Genomic DNA, 25,111 nt, shown 5'->3' on the forward strand with positions numbered 1-25,111 from the left:
GGCAGCGGGCCCTGACGGTGAAGTGCTCAGGCCTGCTTTACTGTGTGCTTTGTTTGTTTCAGAGTACTTTGGCCATTGCCATGTATTGCTGGGTACTTTTGAAAAGGTAAGCGATGCCACTGGACCCTGCTCTGGCCCTTTGCTCACGCGCAGCTCTGATCACCTTTGTCTGCTGGCTCCCTGGGCTCAGCAGGGCAGAGCTGGCACCAGGCCTCATCATGCAGAGCAATACTTGGGTTCCCTTGGGTCTACACGACCTTCAGCTCCTGAGGCCTCCGCCTGCCTCCTCCTACAATGAGATGTGGACAGAGCAGGGTGCGTGTTGTGCACTGTGGTTGACACTGCCTAGAGATGCGTGCCTCGGGTCAGAGTGCTTGGTCCTTGTCCCAGCTGCTCTGCTTCCCATGTGGCTTCCTGCTAATGTGCAGTCCAGGCCCAGAAGGTGGTGGTGGCCAAGTGACTAGTCCCTTGTCAACCACGTGGGAGAACCAGATTTGAGATCCAAGTGCCTGACTTGAGACTGGCTCAGCCCTGGCCATTGTATGCGTTTGGGGAATGAGCTAGCAAGTGGAATGAAAGATCTCTCTCTGTCCTCTCTTTGCTTCTCTGTCAAACACAAAATGAAAATAAATACAGAGAGAAGATCTGTCTCTCTCTTTTTCTGTCTTTCAAATAACTAATAAAAACAATAGCAGGGCATTGCCTAGTGTAACAGGGATTTCTCAAGAGCAAAGCAGTTGTCAGCCTGGACCGTTGTAAGGCATTCAGGGCTGATCCCACCACGTGAGCGTCCGAGGGGACAGAGGCACCCCTGCATCTGTAACCGCTGCTGCTTTCATTTCAGCACACAGATGGAACGTTCTGTGTGAAGCCCCTCAAACAGAAACAAGTGGTAAGTACCAGGGGCACTCCGGGCCACCCCACATTCTCTTCTCCGGCAAGCAGGCAGTGGTTGTGTGTGTGTGTCAGACACAGGCTGGATGGCCAGGTTTGTGATGTTGGTGATGCTCCTGAGTTGCCAAGGCCAGGACTGAGACGTGGGACCAGACCCATTGCCTGAACTGAGGTGCGGTGCAGGGAGGGGGTCTCCTCAGTAAAAATGCCAGGGCAAGAACACTTCAAGTCTGATGCAGGATTAACTGAGGGTCATGGCTGGGCACGTCCTCCACTCCCTTTCCTTTACTAAAATGCAAAATATGCTGGCTTCTGCCCCCTTCCAGACCATCAGCAAGGTCCTCCCTGGGCAGCCAGGCCTTGGTTATGCCGACCCCAAGGTGCTCCCTGGGCAGCCAGGCCTTGGTGATCCCGACCCCCAGGTGCTCCCTGGGCAGCCAGGCCTTGGTGATCCCGACCCCAAGGTGCTCCCTGGGCAGCCAGGCCTTGGTGATCCTGACCCCAAGGTGCTCCCTGGGCAGCCAGGCCTTTGGCAAGCTGCCTCCTGGGGAAGAAGGCCGGACAGGGTGAAAGCTGGAGTCTGTTGGTCAGCTCTCTGCTACCACAGCCAAGTACCCAAGGCAGCCTAACTTACAAAAACAACCCCATGTTGGGACTCACAGTTCTGGAAGGAGCCCACCCAGCTGGGCTGTGTGAGATATACCCAATGGGTGTATCTCAGCCTGCCTCTGCCAGGATTCAGTCTTGGGGGGCCCACCCTAGCTAGCCAGTCCAGTCACCTCAATTCCCAACAGCCCTTCCCGCAATCTGTCAACATTGCATTAACTTTCCCAGAAGGCTTGGGGACTGAACTCTTGCGTCCGTGAGAACGTCAGGCTTTGCGATGCTCCTGAGGCCGACCTGAGCCCAGCAGCCAGCCAGCCTGTGGGACTTGAGGAGCCCAGGGAAGCAGGCATGGCCCAGGCGGGCTGGGGCTGGGCGTTTCAGCCAGGACTTCGTGAGTGAGGGCTCACGGTGCCTTTTCTCAGCCAACCCTTTCCTGATTGTTGCTGGCAAGGCCGGTGCAGCTGCTGTATCCGTGAGGCATCCGTGAGGCACACCGTGGGTGACCTGTGGGTGAACTAGACACCTCCAGGAGGAAGCCTCTGTAAACACAGGCATCCTTTGCCCATCTGGCCTTTGATTTTGCCTGTGGTGAATCAGCCCTGGGCAGGGGCAGCTCTCTGCCTGTCCTTGACCCTGACCCTTGTCTGCCCCTAGGTAGACGGGGTCAGCTACCTCCTCCAGGAGATCTATGGGATTGAGAACAAGTACAACACTCAGGATTCCAAGGTATGCGCTCCCCACAGGCGCCTCCCAGGTGGCAGAGGGAGAGCGTCTCCCAGGAAGCCGGGATCCATGAATCTGAGGCCAAGTTCTGGAATCTCTGGAGGGTATTTTCTGTGCTTCATTCCCAATGGTTACAATACCCTGGAGGTGGCAGAGGTTGTGGGTGGGTTTGTCCTGGGGCCTCTCAGTTCTGCGCCCTTCCGGGGTGGAGGAGATGTTACCATTTTACCTCCACCTCTGCTCTCCCAGGTGCCTCAGCTAAATGTCAGAGACCCAGCTGTGAGCCAGGGCTGTCGCCCTTCAGTGACCAGCTCCCAGGGTCGCTCCCAGGGTCGCTCCCAGGGTCGCTCTGGATGGCCTGAGGGCAAGGATGCCCTGGGAGCCTGGGTACCTACGCAGCTCTACAGCCAGGCCACCCTGGGCATCAAGTACCGGACGCTGAAGGTTTCGTGTCTCCCCGCCAGGTGGCCGAGGACGAAGTGAGCGACAACAGTGCCGAGTGCGTGGTGTGCCTGTCGGATGTCCGGGACACCTTAATCCTGCCCTGCCGCCACCTCTGCCTGTGCAACACCTGTGCAGACACGCTGCGCTACCAGGCCAACAACTGCCCCATCTGCCGCCTGCGTACGCAAGCCTGTGCGGGGCTGGGGGGCAGAGGGGGTCGCCAGCAGACTCGGGACACCGGGTTTGCCATGAGTGCTTGTGTTGCAGCAGGGTGCCCTCACGGCCCCTCCTCTTCCTCACAGCCTTCCGGGCACTGCTTCAGATCCGAGCCATGAGAAAAAAACTGGGCCCCCTGTCCCCAGCCAGCTTCAACCCCATCATCTCAGCCCAGACATCCGACTCGGAAGAGCATTCGGTAAGCGGGACTCCCTCCCCAGCAGATGCACTGTCGTATCCCTCAAGGCTGTTTTCTCCTTTCCTTTCTCTCAACCTGATGGACGGTGGGCGGTGGGCCAGCATGGGCCAGAGCCGCCCGCTGTCACCTGATGTCCTGCTCGCTGAGACCTCCCAGTTCCTCTCTGGAAGTTGGGGAGCAGCTCATCTTTCCCAGGGCTTCAGCTCAGGGGGCTCCAGCTCAGGACTTGCTTGGACAGAGACTAGGAGAGTGTTGTTTGGGATCAGGATACAATTTCCCATTGGAGTGGGAGGCCACTTTTCCTCTGTCCCACTTCAGGACCTCTGTGGCCAGGAGCTGAGCCGGCAAAGCAGTTGACCTCATTGCATATGGTATGTGATAGGATTAGGCTGAGATCTGGGACTGGGCAAATGAACCTGCCTCTGGTAGAGTCACTCCTCGGCCAGGGACAGTGCTGTGGAAGTCAACATTGAGGGAGGAAGACTCCAGTTTGCATTTCACTCCATAGCAGCTAACAATCCATTCCAGGGAGCATAACTTTATTACAAGCATAGCAGACCAAACCACCAAACCAAACAGCAGAAACCTGCAGCACATTCCTAGAGGTTGTTGAGTTGGCTTTGGACTACTGAGGACCCTGTAAGCTTCAAGCCGTGGAAAAATACAAAAAAAAGAATTCTATAGCTATGAACACATAAAGTTTAGCACATCCGAGGTGAAAAAAGAAGCCAGAATTCACCAGCAAACCAGAAGTTTGTTCAAAGAAGAAAATGCACACGATGTGTGCGTGGCAGAGCACGGCTCTGGCTTTTGCCTCAGCTCACAAGATAAAGCAGTAAAGACAGGAAGGCATAAACAAAAAAGTCTCACAGAGGAAACGCAGCCACATTAAAATCAGGCTTATGCAAATGTGAGTAAGATGCTGTCCTCTGCCATTCAAACCTTAAAACCTTTCCTTTACGGAGATGCTGCCTGCCAGCAGGGACCCCGTCACCACAGGTGTTCGTTCCGTGGTACCTGTAGGAAGTGACCAGAAGGGGCGGGCAGCATCAGCGGGGTCTCGGAGTCCACATGGGCAAAGACTTAGGGACAGAGCCGTTTGTTGAAGGCCAAGTGCTGCAGTGCAGCAGGCTGAACTGCTGCTCAGGGTGCTGGCGCCTACCCCGGAGTCCACTTTCTGCTGCTGAGCGCCCCAGGAGGCAGCAGGTGATGGCTCACCCCCGCATCCATCCACGTGGGACGCAAGTGATTCCAGGCTCCTGCCTGCGGCTTGGCCCAGCTCTGGCTACTGCCAGCATCTAGGATAAAATCTGCACTCTCTGTTCTCTACCTTTCAAATGAATGTAAGTACATGATTGCACTTAAAAAAACTGTTCATCAAGACGTGTTTCCAGGAAACTGTCAGACACAGCTCAACAGCCAGCACCCATGGTGTACCAGGGGCCTGGGGTGTCCCTGGAAAGGAGGTCACAGGAAGAAGTTCAGAAAGGTTTACGTTCAGTGAAGTAAGCCATTAGAAAAGTGTCACTTCTAGGGGTCAGCGTTGTGGCAGCCATTGTGTGAACGGCAGCATCCTGTTCCGTACGCCAGTTGGAGTTCTGACAGTTTTGCTTCTGTCCAACTCCCTGCTGATGTGCCTGGGAGAGCAGCAGAAGATGGCCCAAGTACTTGGGCCCCTGCCACTCATGTGGGCAGCCCAGATGGAAAAAGGAAGATTTATATATTTATGTGTTTGACCCTAACAGCCAGGACTAGAGCAGACTGAAGTCACGTGCTTCCTTCCAGGTCTGCCCTGTAGGTGCAGGGCCCGGGCACTGGGCTGCTTTTCCCAGGCCGTTAGCAAGCAGCCAGATCAGAAGTGGGAGGTTGGTACTGCAGGTTGTCGGCCTTACCTGCTGAACCACAGTGCCAGTCCCCTGCGTCTGGCTCTGGCCTGGCCCAGCTGCAGCCGTAGCAGCCATTTGGGGAATGGACCAGCAGATGGCAGACCTCTCTTTGTGCCTCCCTCTGTGTCACTCTGCCTTCCAAATAAATGTTTTGTTGTTTGTTTGTTTGTTTGTTTTCAATAATTTTTTCATACCATGTGAACAGTATAGAGAAGTGCTGGTAGAGGATACCCTGGAAGGCCAGCACAAGTGCCTTCAAGCAATGGGAGCTGGGTTTGCTTCCCCTTACAGCTGCTTCAAGTGTTTTCCAAATTTCCCATCATGAATATCTTTATTATGATCAAAAGAGCTCAGCCATGGTTGAGACCAAGTTCGCCTTTAGGCCGTGTCCAGGCTCCCTGGCACTTTTCCTTCCTGTGTCTCTGGTTATAAAAACTCTTCCCACCAGATCCCTTCCCAAATATAAAAGGAAATGTAGTAACTGCAGAGCCAGAAGTGCCCACCTCACTCTGCACTGTCTTCTGGCTCCCCCAGTCCTCCGAGCACATCCCGCCAGGCTACGAAGTGGTGTCCCTTCTGGAGGCGCTCAACGGGCCCCTCACCCCGTCACCAGCCGTGGCCCCACTGCACGTGCTTGGAGATGGCCACCTCTCAGGCATGCTGCCCTCCTATGGCAGCGATGGCCACCTGCCCCCTGTCAGGACGCTGGCCCCCCTCGACCGCCTGTCTGACGGCAGCAGTCAAGCCCTCAAGCTCAAGAGGAGTCTGTCCAAGTGAGTCGCTGGCGCCTGGCAGAGCTACCCTGGGGCCCTCGATGCTCCTCAGGGTCTCACACACCCTGGGGTCCTGGGGCCCCCCACCAGCATGGGGAGACCCTCGGCACTATTGCAGAGCTGCCTCAGCTCACAGAGATCTAAGGGGAACCTGGGGTGGGGTGGCAGAGACCAGAGCAGGTGGACAGTAGGTACCTAGGAGATTCAGAGGGGCGCAGTGACTGGGACAGGACCACCCAGTCCCCAGGGGCTCTGGGAGCTTCCTGCTCTCTAACAAGGCCTGGGTCATGATGAGCTGTCTGCGGCCAACTGAAGGAAGGTGTTTTACTGATAGCAGCACAGGGCCACGAAAGTGTCCGGGGGTGTCCCCGAGCTCAGGCCTGAATCACAGCAGGACCCGGGCAAGGCCTAGCCTTGCTGACCCCAGGAGGGGCCCTGTCCCCTCGTGACGTGGTCTCAGGGTTCAGGTTTCTTGTTCAGTTCCTTCAAAGGCCGCGCGTCCCAGGAAGTGTGCCGCAGCAGAGCCCAGGGAGGTGCATGCTGTACACAGAAGCTGGGTGCAGCTGTGTCCCCTGTGCACGGACAGATCCGTCTCCCAGAATTCCTCTGTGCTGCATGAGGAGGAAGACGAGCGCTCCTGCAGCGAGTCGGAGACACAGCTCTCGCCAAGACCCTCGGCGCCATACCTGCGAGAGGTGATTTGCCCTCTTTCCCCTGCCTGGCTGCCGGCCCCCTGGTCTACCCTGCTGCCCGCCTGCCGCTCCGTCTCTGTCCACTCCCACACCTTCACCTGGCACCTGCAGAGCCCACAGAGGCATGTTCCCCGCACGCCTGTCCTCTGTGATGCAGACAGGGCACGAGGGACTGTGCTCTGGCTGGTTGAGTGGGTTGGGTGGACACCCCCGAAAAGCAAATGAGAGCAAACTGCCCGGGGGCCTGAGGAAGCACAGGTGTGGTCGATGGAGGAAGACTGGAACGTTTTACCCTGCGCATCCCCACAGCCGTCTGTCATCCCCTGTTCTGGCAGGGAGCTGGACTGGGCACACGTGGACGTGACTGAATGGTCCCAGTGATCAGGGGCTTAGCCCTCAGTGGGCAGCCCCATGCATGGCCTCTTGCCATGGACCTGTGCCTGTCTGGTCTGATGAGCACAGGAAGGACCGATGGGGCTTAACTAGGACACAGAGGGCTGCAGTGGAAATACTGACCGCCCCAGGGCGCAGGGGAGTCAGACCATGCCCTAAAGGGGCAGCCCTTGGGCCAGGTCTTGCAACATTTGAGTTAGAAGAGGACAGAGGGAAAAGGGTACAGGTAGAGGGTGGGGAGTGGCCAGGGCTAATGTCAGGGTGCCCCTGAGAGGCAGGTGTGTGGCTGGGTCAGCCAGGAAAGGTGAGAGGAAATGCCTGGACCAAGACAGAAGTGGGTGAGGAGTCCAGGAGCAGTCCGCAGGGTCGGAGCACAGCCACGCCTCTGCCCAGGGACTGACGGCTGGCTGGGTGCACTGGGATTAGGTGGGTGTGCATGGGAGCAGGAGGCAGGTCCACAGGGAGGCCCCTGCTGTGCTTGTCTTGGTTTCCTTCTGAGTGAAAGCTGTTTGTCATCCTGGGGACGCCTGGGGTGTCCCCGTGTCCCAGCTGCTGAGCGACCTGTGTCACCTGAGCCACCTGAGCCTTGGTCTTTGTCTGGCCCCAGCAGCTGCCATGCCTCAGGCTGGAGGCGCTGAGTGAAGCTTGCCTCTCCCCCAGTGGCAGGCACGCAGGCCCCACAGGGCTGGAGCCAGTGCCTGAGGACGGGCTCTTGTCCCTCCCAGCGAGCTGACAGGTGCTTCCTCCCTGTGCCCTGTGTGCCCTCCAGCCCCAGGAATGTGGCATGACCCCAGAAAGTGAGAATCTCACACTTTCGTCCTCGGGAGCCATTGACCAGTCGTCCTGCACAGGGACACCGCTCTCTTCCACCATTTCCTCCCCGGAAGGTATATGAGGGATGGGAACGTGCATGTCACAACCTCGCAGCGCCCCCGAGATGCCCATGGGGCAGGGGGCACTGCCATCCTCCTGGGAGCTGGGCAGACTGGTCCTTCAGTTCCAGTCCCGCCCCCATGAGGTTCTGTTAGTTGTGACTGAGAACAGAAAACCCCTGGAGTCCGAGGCCGAATTCTAGCTTCTCAGGTCTGAAAGAGCAGGCTCTTGGGATCCTTGGGCAGAGTGGTGCTGAGCTGAGCCTGCTGCACTGCGTTGCCTTGGTACCGGGTATGCTGCCTGACCACGTCTGCTTCTCCAAAGATCCCGCCAGCAGCAGCCTCGCCCAGTCAGTCATGTCCATGGCATCCTCCCAGATCAGCACGGATACGGTCTCCTCCATGTCCGGCTCCTACATTGCCCCTGGCACAGAAGAGGAGGGAGAGGCAGCCCCATCCCCACGGACTGCCAGCAGGGCCCCGTCGGACGAAGGAGAGGTAAGGAAGGAACTTCGACTCAGGCTGGCTTCCCTGGACCTCATTTGGTTGCATGTCTGAAGTAGGTTAGGAAAACACGACTGTGGGTGCTGCGGAGCCCCCGCTGCTCCTCAGGAGAGCTGAGGGCCTGGTCTCCCCCGCAGTGGCACTTTCTGGAATTGAGCCTGTGCCGAAGAAGATTGAGGTTAGGGTTTGTCACCAAGAGCTTGATGGAGCCTATGCAGTGCAGCTGTGGTGACTGCCCGAGAACAGCTGTGCTCCTGTGGTGACTGCTGAGACCAGCTGTGCTCCTGTGGGGACTGCTGAGACCAGCTGTGCTCCTGTGGGGACTGCCCGAGAACAGCTGTGCTCCTGTGGGGACTGCCCGAGAACAGCTGTGCTCCTGTGGTAACTGCTGAGAACAGCTGTGCTCCTGTGGTGACTGTGCCCTTGGGCTTTGGCACTCTTTTGCAGGGGCTACCAGCAGAGTCTCCAGAGAGCAGCTTTGCCGGCCTCCCAGGAGGAGAGCAAGATGCAGAGGTGACTGACACAGCACACACCTCTGCCACCACTAGAGGACCTTGCCAGTGTTGGCTGGGGATGCCCATAGCGGCAGGGGAGGTGGTGCTGCAGATGTCTTCCGGGATCAGTGGATCAGGCTGTGGGTAGAACACGGGGAGCCACACTCTGGCTGTGGACTGTCCACCGTGCAGGACACGAGTCAGGGTGATCTGTCTGGGTGTGATGAGGCCAGGAGGGAACTTTCTGTGCCAGACCAGCCCTTGAGTGATACCCATGGGTCACCAGTGAGCACCGAGGCTGCGAAGGGGCCACAGGTGCCCCTGGCCCTGGACACAGTCAGGCCTGAGGTGTGGCTCCCTGCAGTCCTCCAGGGGCCCTGTGCAGGGGCAGGCAGGGTCTCGGGCTGCAGATGGGGATGCTGGTGCTCCGGACCCCACTGGGTCATGGCAGACTCGCTCATGCTGCTTTACAGACTCGCACACTCTCCTGTGTCCTAGGGAAACGACGTCATGGAGGAAGAGGACAACTCGCCTGTGCAGGAAGATGGTAAAAGATCCCCGAGCTTGTTTCTTTCAGGGCAGCGAGGGGCTGGAGGGGACAGCAGTGGAAGTGACCCTGCTGCTCTCACTCCTGGCCAGCAGTGTCAGAGTGTGGATGGTGCTGAGGGGACCAACCTTACACTGTCTGCCACTTGCTGGGGTCCTCACCCATCTCCCACAGCATGCCTCAGCAGCGCCCAGCACTCTGCCTTGTGTGTTGGTTTAGAGAGGAAGTGGCTGGAAGGGAGGAGCCTCGGAAGCCAGGGTGCAGGACTCCCCCGTGGCTTGGCCACCCTTCTCCATGATTCAGGCCCTGGTTCCGGATTCCGCCAGAGGCATGTTGTGTCCTATCAGGCTAGAAGAGGAGGAGGGCCCACAGAGCGAAGGAACAGGAGGAAGAGAGGGCTGCAGAAGCAGCACATGGGAGGTGGACCTGCAGCCCCCGGAGCCAGACTCCCACTGTTCTGCACGAACACCAGGCCTGGGCCCTGACCCGCCCACCAATGCTATCCTGGTGGTTTCTGGCTGTGGCTTAGGGAGGGCCAGGAGTGTGTGTGTGGCTCGTGCCTGCTGGAGGTGTCTAAAGAAAAGGGCAGCCCCAGGGCCTGGGGTGTCGCCCAGCACGGCTGACAGCAGAGCCCAAGGCTCCAGAGGTGCCCATGCCGATGGATCCTGATGGTTTGCTTCCAGGAAGCACAGGCAGCCGCTGGGATACATACACTTGACTTCCATGACTGGCTCCCTCATCCGTCTTCCACCAAGGACCAAAGCCACGTCCAGACTGACCCCCTGCCCTCTAAAGTGTCTGCAGGTTTCTGGGCCACTTAAAACTCACTCCAAGTAGTAACTCAGAACTCCTAAGAAAGTCACGATTTTCTGGATATGGTCATTCTGATGTGATACACAAAATTGTGGCTCCCAGGGCTGTCTGTTTGTCACCCCACAGAGCCCTGTAGTCACACTGTATCAGCCCCATCCCCAGACCGTGGCAGGTACGGGCAGTGGCAGTCCCGGCTCTCCAGCATCTGCTGGCCTCAGGGCCAGTGCCCCCTGGCATGGCCTTGGGCAGCCTGTGTGCAAAGCCCTCCCTCCACAGCAGTTAGCCTGGTTAGGAGGCAGCGGCTCTGCAAGGCCAGGGCAGGACAGCAGAACCCCACCCAGGCACCCCTGTTGCTGGAGTCCAGCTCCAGCTGAGTTCAGAACTCGCGAAAGGTGCGTGGATGAGGCGCAAAGAGGAAAGAAAGACGGACCACTAGGATTTCATGATCATAATGGACAATGCACGGAAGCTGTCCACTTTATTTATACAAAATCAGTCAAACTCTGCCTCAGACTTTTTACGTCATGGTCAAGTGGGTGTTTCTAAGGATAATTCTGCCATTTGTTTTACCTAAAAACAATAGAAGTTCCTGCTACAATTCTTACCCTACAACTCAATCTTGTATCACAAAGAAAAGGGAACCTAAAGATCAAGGAAAGAGTGAAAGCCTAAATATAGGTCCCTTGATTAGCATAACGTCCATGGGGACAGCCAAGACAGTAGGAATAATAGAGGCCCTTTTGCAAGACGTTATTATTGACATTAAGCTCCAAGCTCACATTGAGTAAAAATCCAACTCCACAGTAGCAAACAATGCCTGAATGGATTAGAGTTCTTCCATAGGGTGGTCCAGTGTCCATGCCAAGGAAGGTGGAGCTGCATTCAGGTGGTTGTAGAGACTCCGCAGGGCCCTGTCATACAGTGGGAAATTCCTTGTGGCCCTGCCTGCATTGGAACAATACTCTTTGCACCTTCGTGTCCCCCCACATCCACTGCATGGACCCCAACACCCCATTTTCTTCCTTTCCTGTCTACTCTTCCCCCCTCAACACTTAATTATTGTCTTTTTTTTTTTTTACATACTATTTGATTTTTTTTTTGTCTCCATCCTTAAGATTTTTATTTTAAGGACAGCAAAGCAGAGAAAAAAAAACACACAGCCTGCCCCTCACTAACCGCCTCAACTCCGTTGCAGGCCGGAGGACGTGTGCATTTCTAGGTATGGAGTGTGACAATAACAATGACTGTGACATCGCCAGCGAGAAAGCACTGGACAATTCGCTGTGCTCTGAGGTCTGCGTACCCGGTGAGTGGCCAAATGCCGGACTCAGGCTAGGTGGGAGACAGCCCCCTGCGCGGCCCCTGTCCTGCTCACCCAGCTGTACCGTATCCTGCTGTTTGGATCTCACAAGGAGGCCCTCGGTGAGCCCAGATATGTAGACTGGAGCCCTGAGTCACTGCAGTGGACTCCTGGCCAGGAACGACCCTTACTGTGAGGGCACTGGGAGAGAGAGAAAGGAGAAAAGCTTGCACCTTGCCTTCCATGTGCTGCGGGAACTTGCCCTGCTGTCAGATGGCCTGGCTAGGGAGTAAGCAAGCGCTGTCTCCTCACTGGCCTTAGATGTTCAGACATTGGTCTCCCTGAGAGCTGAGGGTCCCATGTGGTCCCAGAGTAAGTTGTGTCAAGTGTCCTAGACACGGAGCCCAGAGTGGAGGTGACAGGCCAGGGTGATACGGCTCCCTGCGGCCTAACCCAGACCAGGCTTGCTCCTGCGGCACCTGCTCTGTCCAGGATGCTCAGCCCAGGATGATCCCGCCCTGGGGCACCCTGTCACTCCCTGGCACTTGGGCACTGCTCATGGGCCCCGGGGCCACATGTCCCCTGCTGTTCAAGTTCCCTCCATCCCCCCCACAACAGGCAGGACCCCACCCAGCAGCAGAGCAGCCACATCATGCGTGCGTCCAGTGCTTTACTCGCTCAGCGAAGGGGCTGCGGCCTCGGAACCCCGCCACCTCCCGGGGTGCCACTTGCCATCAGGCTGTGCCAGCATGGCCCTTGCATGCCTGCCGCACCCAGGCTCATGGCAAGGACACTGGCAGACATGTTGTGTGGCCTCTCCGAGGGCTCTGTGGCCAAGCCTCTGTCCTCGGCGAGGCCCAGCCTAGCTGTCTTCTCCATGGGTCCCCACCCAAGGGTGCAGGAGGGCGTGTACCCCAGAGGGCTGGCCTGTACTCTCTCCCTGCCCCCTCCTCCTCCTGCTTCTGTCTGTCTATGTTTGTTCCATGTCTTTTGCGAAATGTGAATGTCTGTCTGGTTTGTTTCTTTTTTGAACTCATGTTATCCAAACTTCGTGTGCAAGTTTATGTTCACTTTGTGCCAACCCTGGCTTTCCTGTGTCAGCTCAGCCCCACCCACGCCAGGCTTCCTGGGCACGTGCACCATGAGCGGGTTGGCCCTTGTTCCTGCTCAGACAAGGGAGGGTATATCGCCCGGTGAGGATGGGGTCTTGGCCCGCCTACCCTGTCTTGGCAGGGAGAGCTGCTGCTGGAAATGGAGCTTGTTCCTTCTGCTTCCTCCTCTTCCTGGCTCCCTTTGGGGTGTGGGTGCTTATTCCACTTCTAGGATTGGGAGAGGGAAGCAGGAATAGGAAGACAGCAGCCCTGGCGTTCCTTCTGGTGGCTTCTGGGGTCAGCTGGTTCACAGTTTAGCCAGCCACGGACATACAAACCTTGGGCGGTCATCAGAGAGGGGCTTAGTGTGCCCCGTGTCCTAGCCAGAGGTCCCAGGGTGCACCCCAAGGAGGGCAAGGCTGTCTGCCCCAGCCCTGCTGGGCACAAAACCTTGGCAGCAAAATGTGGGGCCAAAGACATGAGTGCCCACCAGGGCAGGCCTCTCCCTGGTCCCTGCTCAGCTGTCAGTGCAGTCGCCTGTCCTGCAGGTCACTGTCCTCCGCCCAGCTGTCCCCCTCCTCAAGCAGTGGCTACTGCCTTTGTGGGGGCCTCCCTGACTTGGCCTGTGTGCATGACCAGAAGCCCCAGCTGGTGGCAGCGCCCTCCGCACCACCCTCACCTTGGTCACCAGAGCTAACAGGGCACCACCCTCGGTCCCATTGCCCCAGGAAGTTCTGGGCCTTCACTGGTGCTTTCCTGCTTGTCTACCCTGGGGGATGTATGTGGAGGTTGCTTCTGCCACTTCTCAGAGGAACAGTCTAAGCTGACAGCTGAAGGTGGCAAGAGAGCCAGGGCACTGCAACTATGCCAAGTCCGTGTGGTGCTGAGTGCAAATGGCACCAGCTACAGGCCGGGGCGGGGCACATGACAGCAGAGGCACAGAAAACCGGGGTGTGAGTGGAAGCACATTTCAACAAGAGCACAACGCAGGAGCAGGCTTATCCAGAGAAGATACAAGGCAAGACCTAAGAGTCAGCTCCCTCCTCCAGATGCTGCCCCAGGGTGCACACCTTGTGGACACTGCCGGGAGCCTGCCCAGGAGCCTCAGACACCCCGAGTGGGCTTCCTGGCTTGGTCCCCGCATCCTCCCCAGACCCGCCTCTAGAGGTCTGGTTTCCGTCTATTGATTCTCTTTGTTCCAAAGGGGACCTGAGTAACGCACTAGGGTCCCTCTCCCTAGAGGGACTTTCAATCCCCCAGCTCCATTTTCTGGCTTCGGCTGGACTCGTGGGTAGTCCTGGTAGCTCAGGCTACCTTTTCGGGGCCAAGATGGAGGGCACAGCCATGCAATCAGGCCATGGAGCCAGGCAGATCCTGCACAGGGGAAGGTGGCACCTCATTCTCCCCGCCAGAGCTCTGGGGGAACACAGGAGCCTGAAGTCCACTCCACGAGAAGGTGGTTCTCAGCAGACCCTACGCAGGGCCTCTCGGCCCGAGGGACAGGTCTTCTATACAACTCCAGTCCCGGTGCCAGCATCCACGGCTGGCTGTGTGTGATTTCTGCATGCATATGTGTATGTGGGTATATCTCCTACATTGTTTACCATTTGCATGTGATCTTTTCCTGCTGAACAGCTGTAGTTGAGGAATGGGTATGACGCCCACTGCATTGCTTGCATGGACAGACAGCATCTTTCATTGGGGTCCCCTGTCAGCACTGCTTTACACTCACGCTTCCCACCATACTTCTTAGTGTGCCGCCCTCCAAGGATGCCCCCTTGATGTGGGTGGGCCAGGCCCTGCTCTTCCCTTGGGTTCCCCACAAGACCCCAAGCAGAGCGTGAAGGGGCATCCCGCCAAGGGTAGAGGTGCTTCCTTCCGGCATCTCTGCCATGAAAGGCCTTGGTGTCCCACAGTGCAGTGGCCTCCCCAGGGGTGACCCCAGGTGGATTCAGGGTCAGTGTACCCCGGGGTACATTAGCAAAGCCACCCACCCACCACAGCCCCTCCTAGCAGCAGTTCATGGTCTGCCTCCCAGTCCTGTGGGCCCAGCAGTTCCCACAGTGGGGGAAGCCAGGTTCAAGTGTTGGGAGCTCCTGCCAGGATCTCTCCCTGCCCTGGGGATCAGATGTGCCACTGGACGGGGCCTGAGTGTGGAGCTGAGGTAGCCTGGATAGAGCTTTGCAGGGACAGTGAGGGCTCTATGCAACACACACATATACACACCCAGCTCACCTGGGAAGGAAGCGCTATGCTCCCATTGACGAGAAAGCCATGTCCATCCTTGTGCCATGGTCACCGAGTGAACACTCCTCTCTGCCCCGGCCAGCACTCCGTCCAGCCCCCTGACACTGCTGGCACTTGGGCCTCTGCAAGCTCCTCACGTCCTGCCTGCCCTGCAGGAAACCACTCAGCTGGGCTAACTCCCTTGTCCTCATGCACCGGGTCATGTAGGCCAGCTCTGAGTATAGAATGACAGAAAACAGGAGACTCCAGCGAGTCCTGAAGTCCATGCCCCTCCCTATCCCTGGGACCCCACAGTAGGTGGAGACAAGAGCAGCCCCCCACCTGTGGCCCCTGCCTCCTGCCCTCCCCTTAGGCCCTGGAGGCCTGCCTCTGGGGACACCCATTGAAGGTTCCCATGCTGAAGGCCTGGGCCTTCCCCCAGAAGCACCAGCTGGTCCTACCCCAGCTCTGGCTCCCACGATCTCCATTTTCTCTTCTCCAGGCACCTGGCAAGCAGAAGACAACCTTGCCAGTCGGCGGAACCCCCAACGACGGCGCCTGTCATCCAGCAGCCCAGAGGACCCCGAGGACAGTCCCTGCGTGTGGGGTCCACTGGCCATCTGAGTGCCCGGCCCCTGCCCCTGGGCTCCCCTCCATCCTTGCACTCCACCCATTCTCACTGGCCCCTGGGGCCTCAGCAAGATGCTTGTAGACTCCTCCTCCTCCTCCTCACACAAGAGCTGAACAGAGTGCTCACTCTGCCTCCCCCTGCTGTGCCGGCTGCAGCCAAGGTCCCTCTGGTTCCCCAAGAGGGAAGCACTCTCCACCTTGAGCTGAGACCCACTGGGTTCCCAGACCCTCTGCGGAGACCTGCCTGACCCTGCAGCGACCGGACCTTGGGGTGCAGCTGAGGGCCACAGCTCAGTGCAGCTACTGCGCATGTTTCGTCTTTGGCGTGGACATGAGGCTGGGTCTGGGCAGCCCAGTAGACAGGTGTCCCGTGGCACCACCTGGTCCCTGCGGGGTGGCAGTGGGGGTGTGCACTGCATGTGGGGTGTCCTTCCAGGAGGGGGAGCACAGTGGCAACCTGGAGAGGGGTAAGAAGCCAGTTCTTACTGCTGCAAGCAGAGCTGGTGTCCTGTGCCTTGTGTACCTGAGACCCCCGGATTGGGTGACCCCCTGTGAGGAGCAAATGCTTTAAGGAAAAACTTCTTGAGCACCCCCGAGTGCCAGGAACTGCTGAGAGCTACCATGTGGTCATATTTCATCTCTGTGGCCCAGGGAGGTGCGTCTCATCCCATCCTCTGCCTGCGCCCCTTTTCAACAGGAGAAGACCCAGACAGGTGTGGCCCAGAGATGCTCTGACACGTGCAGGGTTCCCTAGGAAGGGGTGGGAAGCACTGAGATAAGCCCAGGTAGCATCAGGGCCTTTACCCGGTGGTGCCCCCCCCCCCCCATGGACTTGTCCCTGCTGCCTCCTGGATGTAATGAAAGGGAGGTGAGGGGAGCCGTCTGCCCTGCCTGCCAGCCCGCAGAGCCACACCTGCAGGATCCAGGCTGGGCAGGCCACGGCTGGTTACCATCAGCCACACCTGGCCTTGGTTTGATACGTTGGGGGTGCCTGCTGTTGTTTGGGGAGCAGAGTAAGAAGCAGTTGTGTGTGAGGTTGTGGTGGATGGAGCTATGTCCACTGTGGCTTCTCTTGGGATTTGCAGTTGCTGTCCTAGCAGAGCTCTTCCAAGGCCCACAGTGCCACAGGTGCCCAGGTGCGGGGACTGTCCCGCAGCCCTGCAGGAGGGGGGCCCATCGTCAGGTGGAGCCCAGGCTCCTGTGATGTACTCTGCCGTTTAGGCCCCACCTGCTGGCCCTCCCATCCCTTACTCCTGCATTCATCCTTACAGCCCTTTCACACTTAAAGATGTAAGCCAGTGTAACTTGAGCAATAACTCCCCTTCCTGGTTTCCTTGAAGCGCCAAGCTGCTGGGAGCTGCCCTTGACCTGAGGCAGTGGCAGGCAGAGCCGCCTGGGGTCCAGCTGCGTTCACTGTGTGGTGTTAGCTGGAAGGACTGACTCAGTAAACAGTAGCCAGGTGGCCAGCAGCCCTCAGGGAGGCCGTGCCCACTTTGCTACTTGCAGCAAAGTGTGAACCCCCCCCCAGGCTAGTGCTGTCCCTGGCTCCAGGTGACCAGCAGCACTCCCAGGGGAGTGTGGTCCCGTTCCTATCCCCTTCTTGCCCTCTCGGTGGCACTTTGGAGAGCAGAAATACCTGCTCCAGGGTAAAGGAGGTGGCAGTGTCCTGGCTCTTGGTCACCCTGGCCGGGGGCGGGTCAGCAGTCGCCCTCCTGCCCAGCTCCATTTGATGTTTACCAAGTGGGGTGGGCTTGGCTTCTGCCCACACACAGCACTCCCTGGAGGGGTACACCAGGGCCCTGCTGATGCCGGGCTAGTCCTGGCTTCCCACAGCCTTTTTCCTTTTGCCCAGTTCCACCCCATCAGAGCTCCCCAACCCACACATCCCACCCCATCCCCCTCGCAGCAGGTTCAGGCCACACACTCCACCCTGCCTCCCCTGAGGTGTCAGAGCCTGGCCACTTGGTGTCCGCATCCGCTGCTTTAGGACCTGCCGCAGGTGCGGTGTGTGCACCCCTCACACCTGGCGCGCACTGGACATGCCACAGTGGGGACAGCAAAGATGCCATATTTATGGATTGGTGCATGGTTCTTGAAAATGAATAAAACTTAACAAGGGAAAGCGATGTAAACCCAAAGCGGACTTATTTGTGAAAGCTTCTGTCTGACTTTATCCAGCGCCCTTTTTCAGTGTTTTTATTACAAGATCCGGAGGTGGAGGAATGAGAGGCAGGCACCTAGGTGGGCATCCACTTGCGCCAGCCCAACTCCCCCCACCTGCCTTCTGCAGCCTCCTTAAACCGGAGAACTCACAACACCAGCTCCTCAATAATTAAAGAGCGGGAAAGGTGGTGATGAGGGAGGCCGGGGAGGGGGATACGCCACCGTCCCCTCCCTCTTCCTCCCGCTCCTGGTGAGAAGTGCGCCGCTACGCACTGGCTTTGCACGACGCCTCGCCCCCGCCTTTGCGTCCTCGGCTAAGCGGGCGGCAAGCTGAACGCTGCTGCGGGGCCGCAGCCGCGCCAACTTCCTTAGAGAGGCCAGACCCGGCGTGTCCGCGGTCCACCGGCCGCCTGGTGAGAGCAGCAGGTGGCACCCGGGCCCCATCCCCAAACCCAGGGGCAGCCCGAGCTGGAGGGGGTGGCGGCGGTTTCCCCGAGGCCTCGGGCGGGAGCCGCGAGCGCAGCGCGGGGCCTTGGCGCGGGAACGCGCGGGGCCGGACGCGGCGGCGGGTAGGGGGCTGGGTGGCGCGGGAGCGAGTTCGACCCGAGTTGCCGCCAGAGAAAGCCGCAAGGGCCCGCGGTTTCCTTGGAGACGCGCCGACCAATGACAGCGGCGGAGGCTGTTTATGGGGGCGGAGCGTCACCATGGCAGCTGGAGAAGCCTTTGGAGCGGCTACTTAATGCCTGTCCCGGAGCCGCTAGCACTGGGAGAAGCGCCGTCGGGCGGGGGAAAGGCGAGGACCGCTGGCAGGGCCCTCCAGCCGGGGGCCGAGAGCCGCGGGGGGTGGGAGGAACTTCTTCCAGAACCTTCCACGGGCCCGGGCCGCGCTCTGAGCCAGGTAAGGCACCTGGAGGGCTGCGGACCACGAGGGGGAGAAGGAGCGTCCCTTCCCTCGCCGACGGAAGCGCACGGTCCAGGGGCTGACATCGCTCCCCCTCACCCCTTTCCTGGTACCCCTGACCCTGACGGCGCTTTTTAAGCCTCCACCAACCGCCCCTTACCCGTGGTCTGTGGTCCCCCTTTTGTGTTGTCGTGGGGTCTGGCGGGCTCGGTAAACTCGACTCGGACGCCCTTCCGGAGGGTTAACAAAACCTCGCAGGGAGAGAGGCAGACAGGTCCGCGGGGTCGGACCTGGGCACGCTGCACCTGTCTCCGCACCTGCGACCCTCAAGGGTCCCCGCACAGCTGCGGGGACGGTTTCAGAGGCTCCCCCAGCTCCTGCCTTTCCCAAAACCTACTTCCCACCTGCTCCTCCTGGGAAGGAGCCAGGAGCACTTAGTTTCCCACTGTGCTGTCCCCGCAGGCACCGCACACGTATCTGCAACAGGCGACCCCCGGGCCGCGGGATGGCAGCGCGCCTCAGGGCCACCCTGTAACCGGAGCCAAAGGAAGGGCGAGCGAGGCGGGCCTTCCCCGGCCAACCCGTGGATGCTGGCCGCCCCTTCCGAGCGTCCCCGCAGACATGGCGGAGAGCTGGCTGCGCCTCCCGGGAGCGGGGTCGACAGAGGAAGCCGGGCCTGAGGGCGGCCTGGAGGAACCCGCTGCCCTGGATGACAGCCTGACCAGCCTGCAGTGGCTGCAGGAATTCTCAATTCTCAACGCCAAGGCTCCGGCCCTGCCCCCGGGGGGCACCGACCCCCATGGCTATCACCAGGTGCCAGGCTCGGCCGCTCCTGGCTCCCCGCTAGCGGCCGACCCTGCCTGCCTTGGGCAGCCACACACGCCGGGCAAGCCCACGTCGTCGTGCACGACACGCAGCGCGCCCCCCGGGCTGCATGCCGCACCTCCCGAAGACGTGGACTACTCCACCAACCCGCACGTGAAGCCGCCCTACTCGTATGCCACGCTCATCTGCATGGCCATGCAGGCCAGCAAAGCCACCAAGATCACGCTGTCGGCCATCTACAAGTGGATCACCGATAACTTCTGCTACTTCCGACACGCGGATCCCACCTGGCAGGTAGGTGGAGACGCCGGCGGTGGCTGCAGTGGCTACAGGGTGCCCTGCACACAGCGCCAGTGAAACCAAGCCAGTCCGCCCACCAAAAGTCTGAGGGGTCTCTTCTTGGAATTGCCCCTCCCTTAACTTCTGGGTTGGAGTGGGGGTGGGGAAAGAATGTCCAGGCAGCAGACTTCCGGCCGTGGGAGGTTGGGGATGCAGACGTGGAGGCCCAAGGGGGCACAGCTTGTTCTTGGTCTAGCTACAGGACGCCCCCCAGACTCCTGGGCCAGGTGCTGGAGTGACACACCCAGTCTTGTCCCAAGTCCTGGAACCCCTAGAAGGCTGCCCGTCCCAGGATGGTTGGTCAGCTGGAGCCTGCTCCTCTCCCACCCCACCCCACCCCCGCCTCGCCAGGCCCTGCATCCTGCCCTTTGGCATCGCCGACATTGGCATTGTGGGTGGGGGTGGAACGGGTGTCCAGGATAGCAGGTCTGAGGTCTCCCTGATGCTGCTGTCCCACCCAGCTCCCCAACACTCCAGCTCCTCCTGTTTCCTGCCTTTACCCCTCCTCCCCCATCCCTTTCTCAGCCACCCTCCCTAGGGGGACAATTACCTGAGCCAGGTGCTTCCCGAAGGGACTCTGCCTGCCTGCTGGCTTCGAGTTCCAAGTGTGCAGAACTGGCACAGAGCAGCCCAGGGGCCCTGTCCACCATGTAAACAGCACAGCCCGATCGGGTACTACTGTCCACATCTCCATACCCCTCCTGCCAGGAACCCCCGCCCCGGGTGGGCAACCGACTCCTCAGCGTGGATCAGGCAGGGACAGGATGGAGTTGGGAGCTTGGGAGATGTTCCCCGGGGAATCCTCAGCTCTGGCTCAAGGGCAAGAGAGAGACCGAGAACTTGCGGGATGAACACTAGGGAGCCACGCCGTTCAGTCACCTGCCGAGCCACTCCAGACATCCAGCCGTGACCTTGGGACCCGGAACTCCGGCCCCCCACCCTTCCTCGGGCCCGAGTTAGGTCCAGGAATGAGCTGTGTGTTCTGGGTTGGGTAATAATCAACTGAGCCCCAGGTGGGAGACAGCTGTGGGGGGTGAGGGCCCAGGCCAGCAGCAGGCTCAACAAACAAGCCACTAGATCCTCTGTATCACAAACACACCCCCCCCCATCCCAGGGCACCCAGCCCCCTCCTCCACCCCACGCCCTTGACTGACAAGGCCAGCCAGGCCCCCCACCCCTGCAAAGAGGAGCTGGTGATCCAGGCCCTGGGGGAGCCAAGGGCCTTGGCTGGTGGCCGCAAGTGGCAGGGGGAGGGAGGCAGGGAGAGCAGAGCTCGGATGACTGAGCAGGCACATATCCCAGCAACGGAGAACAAAAGCCCTTACTGGTGCCCCGTGGCTGGCGTCCCAGTGCCTACGCGAGGCGACTCGGGCTGTAGCCGCTGGGCCATCCTCCCCTCCCCCGAGGAGCAGCCCAAGAACCAGCCGTTGGTCTTTCCGCAGAATTCCATCCGCCACAACTTGTCCCTGAACAAGTGCTTCATCAAGGTGCCCAGGGAGAAGGATGAGCCGGGCAAGGGCGGCTTCTGGCGCATTGACCCCCAGTACGCAGAGCGGCTGCTGAGCGGCGCTTTCAAGAAGCGGCGGCTACCCCCGGTCCACATCCACCCGGCCTTTGCCCGCCAGGCCTCACAGGAGCCCAGTGCTGGTGCTGCGGCCACCGCTGCGTGGGCCGCGCCTCTGACCGTGAACATGGAGGCCCAGCAGCTGCTGCGGGAGTTTGAGGAGGCCACAGGGGAGGCGGGCTGGGGTATGGGCGAGGGCAGGCCCGGGCACAAGCGCAAGCAGCCAGTGCCCAAGCGGGTGGCCAAGGTCCCGCGGGCCCCCAGCACCCTCCTGCCGACCCAGGAGGAGCAGGACGAGCTGGAGCCCCTCAAGGGCAACTTTGACTGGGAGGCCATCTTTGATACGGGCACTCTGGGCGGGGAGCTGGGCTCTCTGGAGGCACTGGAGCTGAGCCCCCCGCTCAGCCCTACCTCGCATGGGGACGTGGACCTCACTGTCCACGGCCGCCACATCGACTGTCCCGCCTCCTGGGGACCCCTGGCTGAGCAGGCAACTGACAGCTTGGACTTCGATGAGACCTTCTTGGCCACATCCTTCCTGCAGCACCCATGGGAGGACAGCAGCAGTGGCTGCCTGCCCCCGGAACCCCTCTTTGAGGCTGGGGATGCCATGCTGGCCGCTGATCTGCAGGACTGGGCCACCGTGGGTGCCTTCTTATAAGAGGCCGGGCCCAGCCCTGGCTCCCATGGGACAGCACCCCACTGCACATAATCCTCTCTCCTTCACAACACGGACCCTATGAATACTGCAGGACCCCGCAAAGGGCGGCTGGTGGGTGGGCCGGAGCTCCCGTGGCTGGCCCCCACGAGGCCGAACCATCACCAGCCACGGGCTGCCCTCCAGCTCGAGCCCAGGAGGCTAAGAACTGGGGGCCCAGGACTGCAGCCTCCCCAGTCTCCATCCACTCCATACATATACAGTGTTTCATTGATGTGCCCCCTCCCCTCTCCGACACCTGCGACAGGGTCCTCAGAGACCTGCAAGGGACAGGGGCTGGGGGGAAGGTTAGGCCAGGCTGGAGGTTCCGAGTCGGCCCTCCCTCCCCAGGGCACCTGGCTCTACCCAGCCTCTCCAGCTCCCTGCTGCTAACCCTAGGTTTCTACCCAGAGAACCTTCCCAGGTACAACAAATGCTAATTAGGTGACGACAAATAAACCCCCTAGAGGCTTCTCAGGGCACAGCTGCCCTCCCCGGGGACTAGGGGAGAAGGCCGCCTTGGCTAGGGTGGGGCAGGGCCCAGATGATGGCCTTGGGGACCGGATGAAAGGAGATGTTCTCATGGCTTCGGCGGTTTCCCCTGGAGCCGAAACTGGGGGTGGTGGTGCCAGACCCTCATCTCTGAGCCCGACTTAAGTTCAGAGCCGTGGGCAGTTGGCGGGAGGGGGACCGGGAGGCGGGGCAGCTGAGCTGCAGCCAGGGCTAATATAGCGAGAGTAGTTGTAGCGTAACTGGGCGAGACTGGAGTTGTGCAGGACCCCCCCAATCTCCCGGAACCAAGCACAGAGGAGCTCCCCAAGCCCACCTGCACATGCTTGGGGTGGGTGGCGGGCAGGTCTTGCTCCACCCTGGCCCCAGACTTTGTCCCACATCCACCCTCCTGCCCATGCTGGAGGGGGACAAGTTAGCTTTTTTTTTCACAGCAAGTTATTTACGACAAATTTTTTTTTAAATAAAAAATTTTTAAAACTCTTACTAGTGGCTCAGCTCACGATTTCCTTTGGGGAAAGGCCCAGTTAGAGTGGGGGTTGGCGGGGGGAGAGGTGTCAGTGACCCAATGAACTCCCCACGACCTCATGGTCCCCAGGGTGGAAGGGATCTGCCAGCGCGCAATACTTTAGGGTACAGAGGCAGGAGGGCTGGCCTGTGCCCGGCCCCCGCTGTCCACCACCCCCGGGGCCTGCCCGGGCTTGCCTGTGGTGCCTGGCCTGGGCCTCTACCCAGTGCCTCCCGCCTGCAGTGCTGACCTGGAGGGATGGTGAGTGAAGTTAGAGGCCCCCAGTCCAGGAACAGGCCCCTACTTTGCACCCCACTTGCTGAAGACCGGCCTGAGAAGACACAGACCCCCAGGAAGCAGGGAAGGGGGAGTCAGGGGGCTCAGATTCCACCCTGCACACAGACACCTGCAGGTCTACTCTTGGGGGGACCTGGTTGCCATGAGGCACAGGTTGCCTCGCTCTGCGTGTGCCTGGCGCCGTCCCTTCCCCCCCCCCCTTCGCCCAGGCTGCAGGCAACCCCCCAGGGCCTAGCCCACCCCACAGGCGGACTTGGCTCTTACACACACACACACACACACCATGGTGGGCACTGTCCCAGCAACCCTGCCCGGCTTCCATGGACCCTGGTCTCGCAAAGCTTTTCTCTTCTGCCCTCCAGCCTGGCTGTAGGCCAGCTTGGCGTTCCAGGTACTAACTTGCTGCTTTCACTTGCTAATCATTCCAAATATTCCAGCGCACAGCACCGGCTGGCTGGGCAGGGCTGGGGTTCCTGGAAGGCCAGGAGCTGGTTCTCCCTCCATGTCTGCCCTTGGCCACCCCTTCTTCAGCAGAGACACCCCCACCACATGTAGTGGGGAACTAACATACACCACAGCTTCTCCATTGGCCCTGGGACTGTGTCACTGTCCACACGAGGCAGACAAAACGGCCTATGCATGGGGCGAGGGCTGGTGCCAGCTGTCCCTGCCCCCACCAGCTGTCATGCCCATCTTCAGAAACCCCTAGAATCTCTGAAGTCTAGGCTGTACCCTGGGCCCATCGAAGCATGGTCTATGGGGTGAGGCCAAGGCACCAGTATTTTTTTCAAAAAGTTCCCAGAGGCGTCGAATTTGCACCCAAACCTGGGAGAGTGGCTGTTGGCAGTGCTCGCCCAGGGAGAGCCCTGGCAGCAACTTGCCTAGCACTGCCCTGCAGTGCAGCCAAGTGGGCTTCTGACGTGGGAGGTGGCCATCTCCACGTAGCTCCAACCACGCGTTTCATGCTGTTTGAGGGTCAGCAGAGCCCCATGCAACCAAAGACCCTGCTTCCCACACTGCCCCGACGGACACTCCCTTTAGTCCATCCAAGATCACAGTCCTTGGGCACTTGGGGTTCAAGCTGTCTCAGCAGTTCCACACCTCCCTGGTGAGGAGACAGTCCCCAAACCACTTGTTGAGTTTCCCAACTTCCACCCCCACAACCTGTTGGAAGGAAGGAGGGGAGGGGAGCTGAATCCTTGGGGCCCGCCCTTCCCCCCAACATATCCTACTGCTCCTGGGAGGCCTGCTCCTCCCCTCCCAGAGCAAACTGGCCAGGCCTCCTCCAGGTGAAGGGCTCTTCCCTCCTCCCTTCCCCACCACACCCAACCTGGCAAGGGGGAGCTGTGCGGGAAGGAAGGGGTTTGCCAAGGAGTCAGGTTCACTGCCATCCTGGGCCCAGGCCTGCAGGTCAACAGGTGTATTTGGACTCTGGCTGCAGGGGGCAAGGGACTGGCCCAGCTGGGGCAGGTCTGGGCCTGTCGGGGGTGGGGACTGGGCGTTGGTAACAATGGGATAGGGAGCAGCCCAAGTCGGGAAAACACAGGTGACAGGTGACAGGAGGGGGCTGGGCAAGACCACCTAGAGCCAGGTGGTCAGCCAGGGTGGGGTCCCCTCCTCCAGGGACGCCTGCACCCCTCACTCTGTGGCTCAGGTGAGGCCTAAAGTTCCATAGAACTCGGGGCTCCCTCTTCTGGAATTGAATTGGAGTCTCAACACCCCAGCCTGAGCGGCCCAGTTCAGATCCTAGTGGAGGAGGAAGCAGCCCTGAGCTACCAGCAAAATAATAATCATAAAAAAAAAAACAGCAGGAACCAGAGGGGCCTCACCATCCTGCTGCCCCAAGCCCCAGAGGCCTTTGAAATCAAAGCAAAGAGGCCAGCTTCCCAGCAATGCCCCCTCCCAACAGGGCCAGCCTGTTTGCCCGGGAGTTAGGTGTGAGGCTTCTGCCCGCTGCTCGCTGCCCACTGCTGTCCCACCTCCCACCGTGTCCATGACTTGGGT

The 25,111-nt window shown here is 59.7% G+C and overlaps 2 protein-coding genes across 3 annotated transcripts in view; both read left to right on the forward strand.

Moving 5' to 3' along the window:
* The window catches only part of RNF157 (ring finger protein 157), a 61,528-nt gene extending 45,895 nt beyond the window's left edge, over positions 1–15,633 (forward strand). The window contains exons 7-19 of one of the 2 annotated variants that reach the window (XM_040989626.1): positions 63–106; positions 845–892; positions 2,155–2,226; positions 2,688–2,847; positions 2,970–3,082; positions 5,503–5,741; positions 6,328–6,436; positions 7,602–7,713; positions 8,024–8,196; positions 8,650–8,715; positions 9,195–9,243; positions 11,252–11,362; positions 15,176–15,633. In XM_040989626.1, the coding sequence (XP_040845560.1) occupies positions 63–106; positions 845–892; positions 2,155–2,226; positions 2,688–2,847; positions 2,970–3,082; positions 5,503–5,741; positions 6,328–6,436; positions 7,602–7,713; positions 8,024–8,196; positions 8,650–8,715; positions 9,195–9,243; positions 11,252–11,362; positions 15,176–15,297 (1,418 nt within the window). In that variant the 3' untranslated portion in view covers positions 15,298–15,633. The remainder of the gene's footprint in view (positions 1–62; positions 107–844; positions 893–2,154; positions 2,227–2,687; positions 2,848–2,969; positions 3,083–5,502; positions 5,742–6,327; positions 6,437–7,601; positions 7,714–8,023; positions 8,197–8,649; positions 8,716–9,194; positions 9,244–11,251; positions 11,363–15,175) is intronic. The other variant, XM_040989627.1, reaches the window with a different exon arrangement.
* Positions 15,634–18,988: 3,355 nt separating this feature from the next.
* FOXJ1 (forkhead box J1) lies at positions 18,989–21,756 on the forward strand. The gene is made up of 2 exons (XM_040989419.1): positions 18,989–19,486; positions 20,974–21,756. Exons 1-2 carry the CDS (start codon positions 18,989–18,991, stop codon positions 21,754–21,756), a joined length of 1,281 nt encoding a protein of 426 aa, XP_040845353.1.
* Positions 21,757–25,111: the final 3,355 nt, after the last annotated feature.

Source organism: Ochotona curzoniae, unplaced genomic scaffold (genome assembly GCF_017591425.1).
Source record: "Ochotona curzoniae isolate NIBS_2020 unplaced genomic scaffold, NIBS_Ocur_1.0 contig_523, whole genome shotgun sequence".
Lineage (NCBI taxonomy): Eukaryota > Metazoa > Chordata > Mammalia > Lagomorpha > Ochotonidae > Ochotona > Ochotona curzoniae.

Bases quoted from the DNA above. Each gene is read 5' to 3' on its own strand.
- FOXJ1 (XM_040989419.1), top strand. From the start codon at position 18,989: ATGGCGGAGAGCTGGCTGCGCCTCCCGGGAGCGGGGTCGACAGAGGAA. The intron at 19,487-20,973 runs GTAGGTGGAGAC...GTCTTTCCGCAG, and splicing joins ACGCGGATCCCACCTGGCAG to AATTCCATCCGCCACAACTT.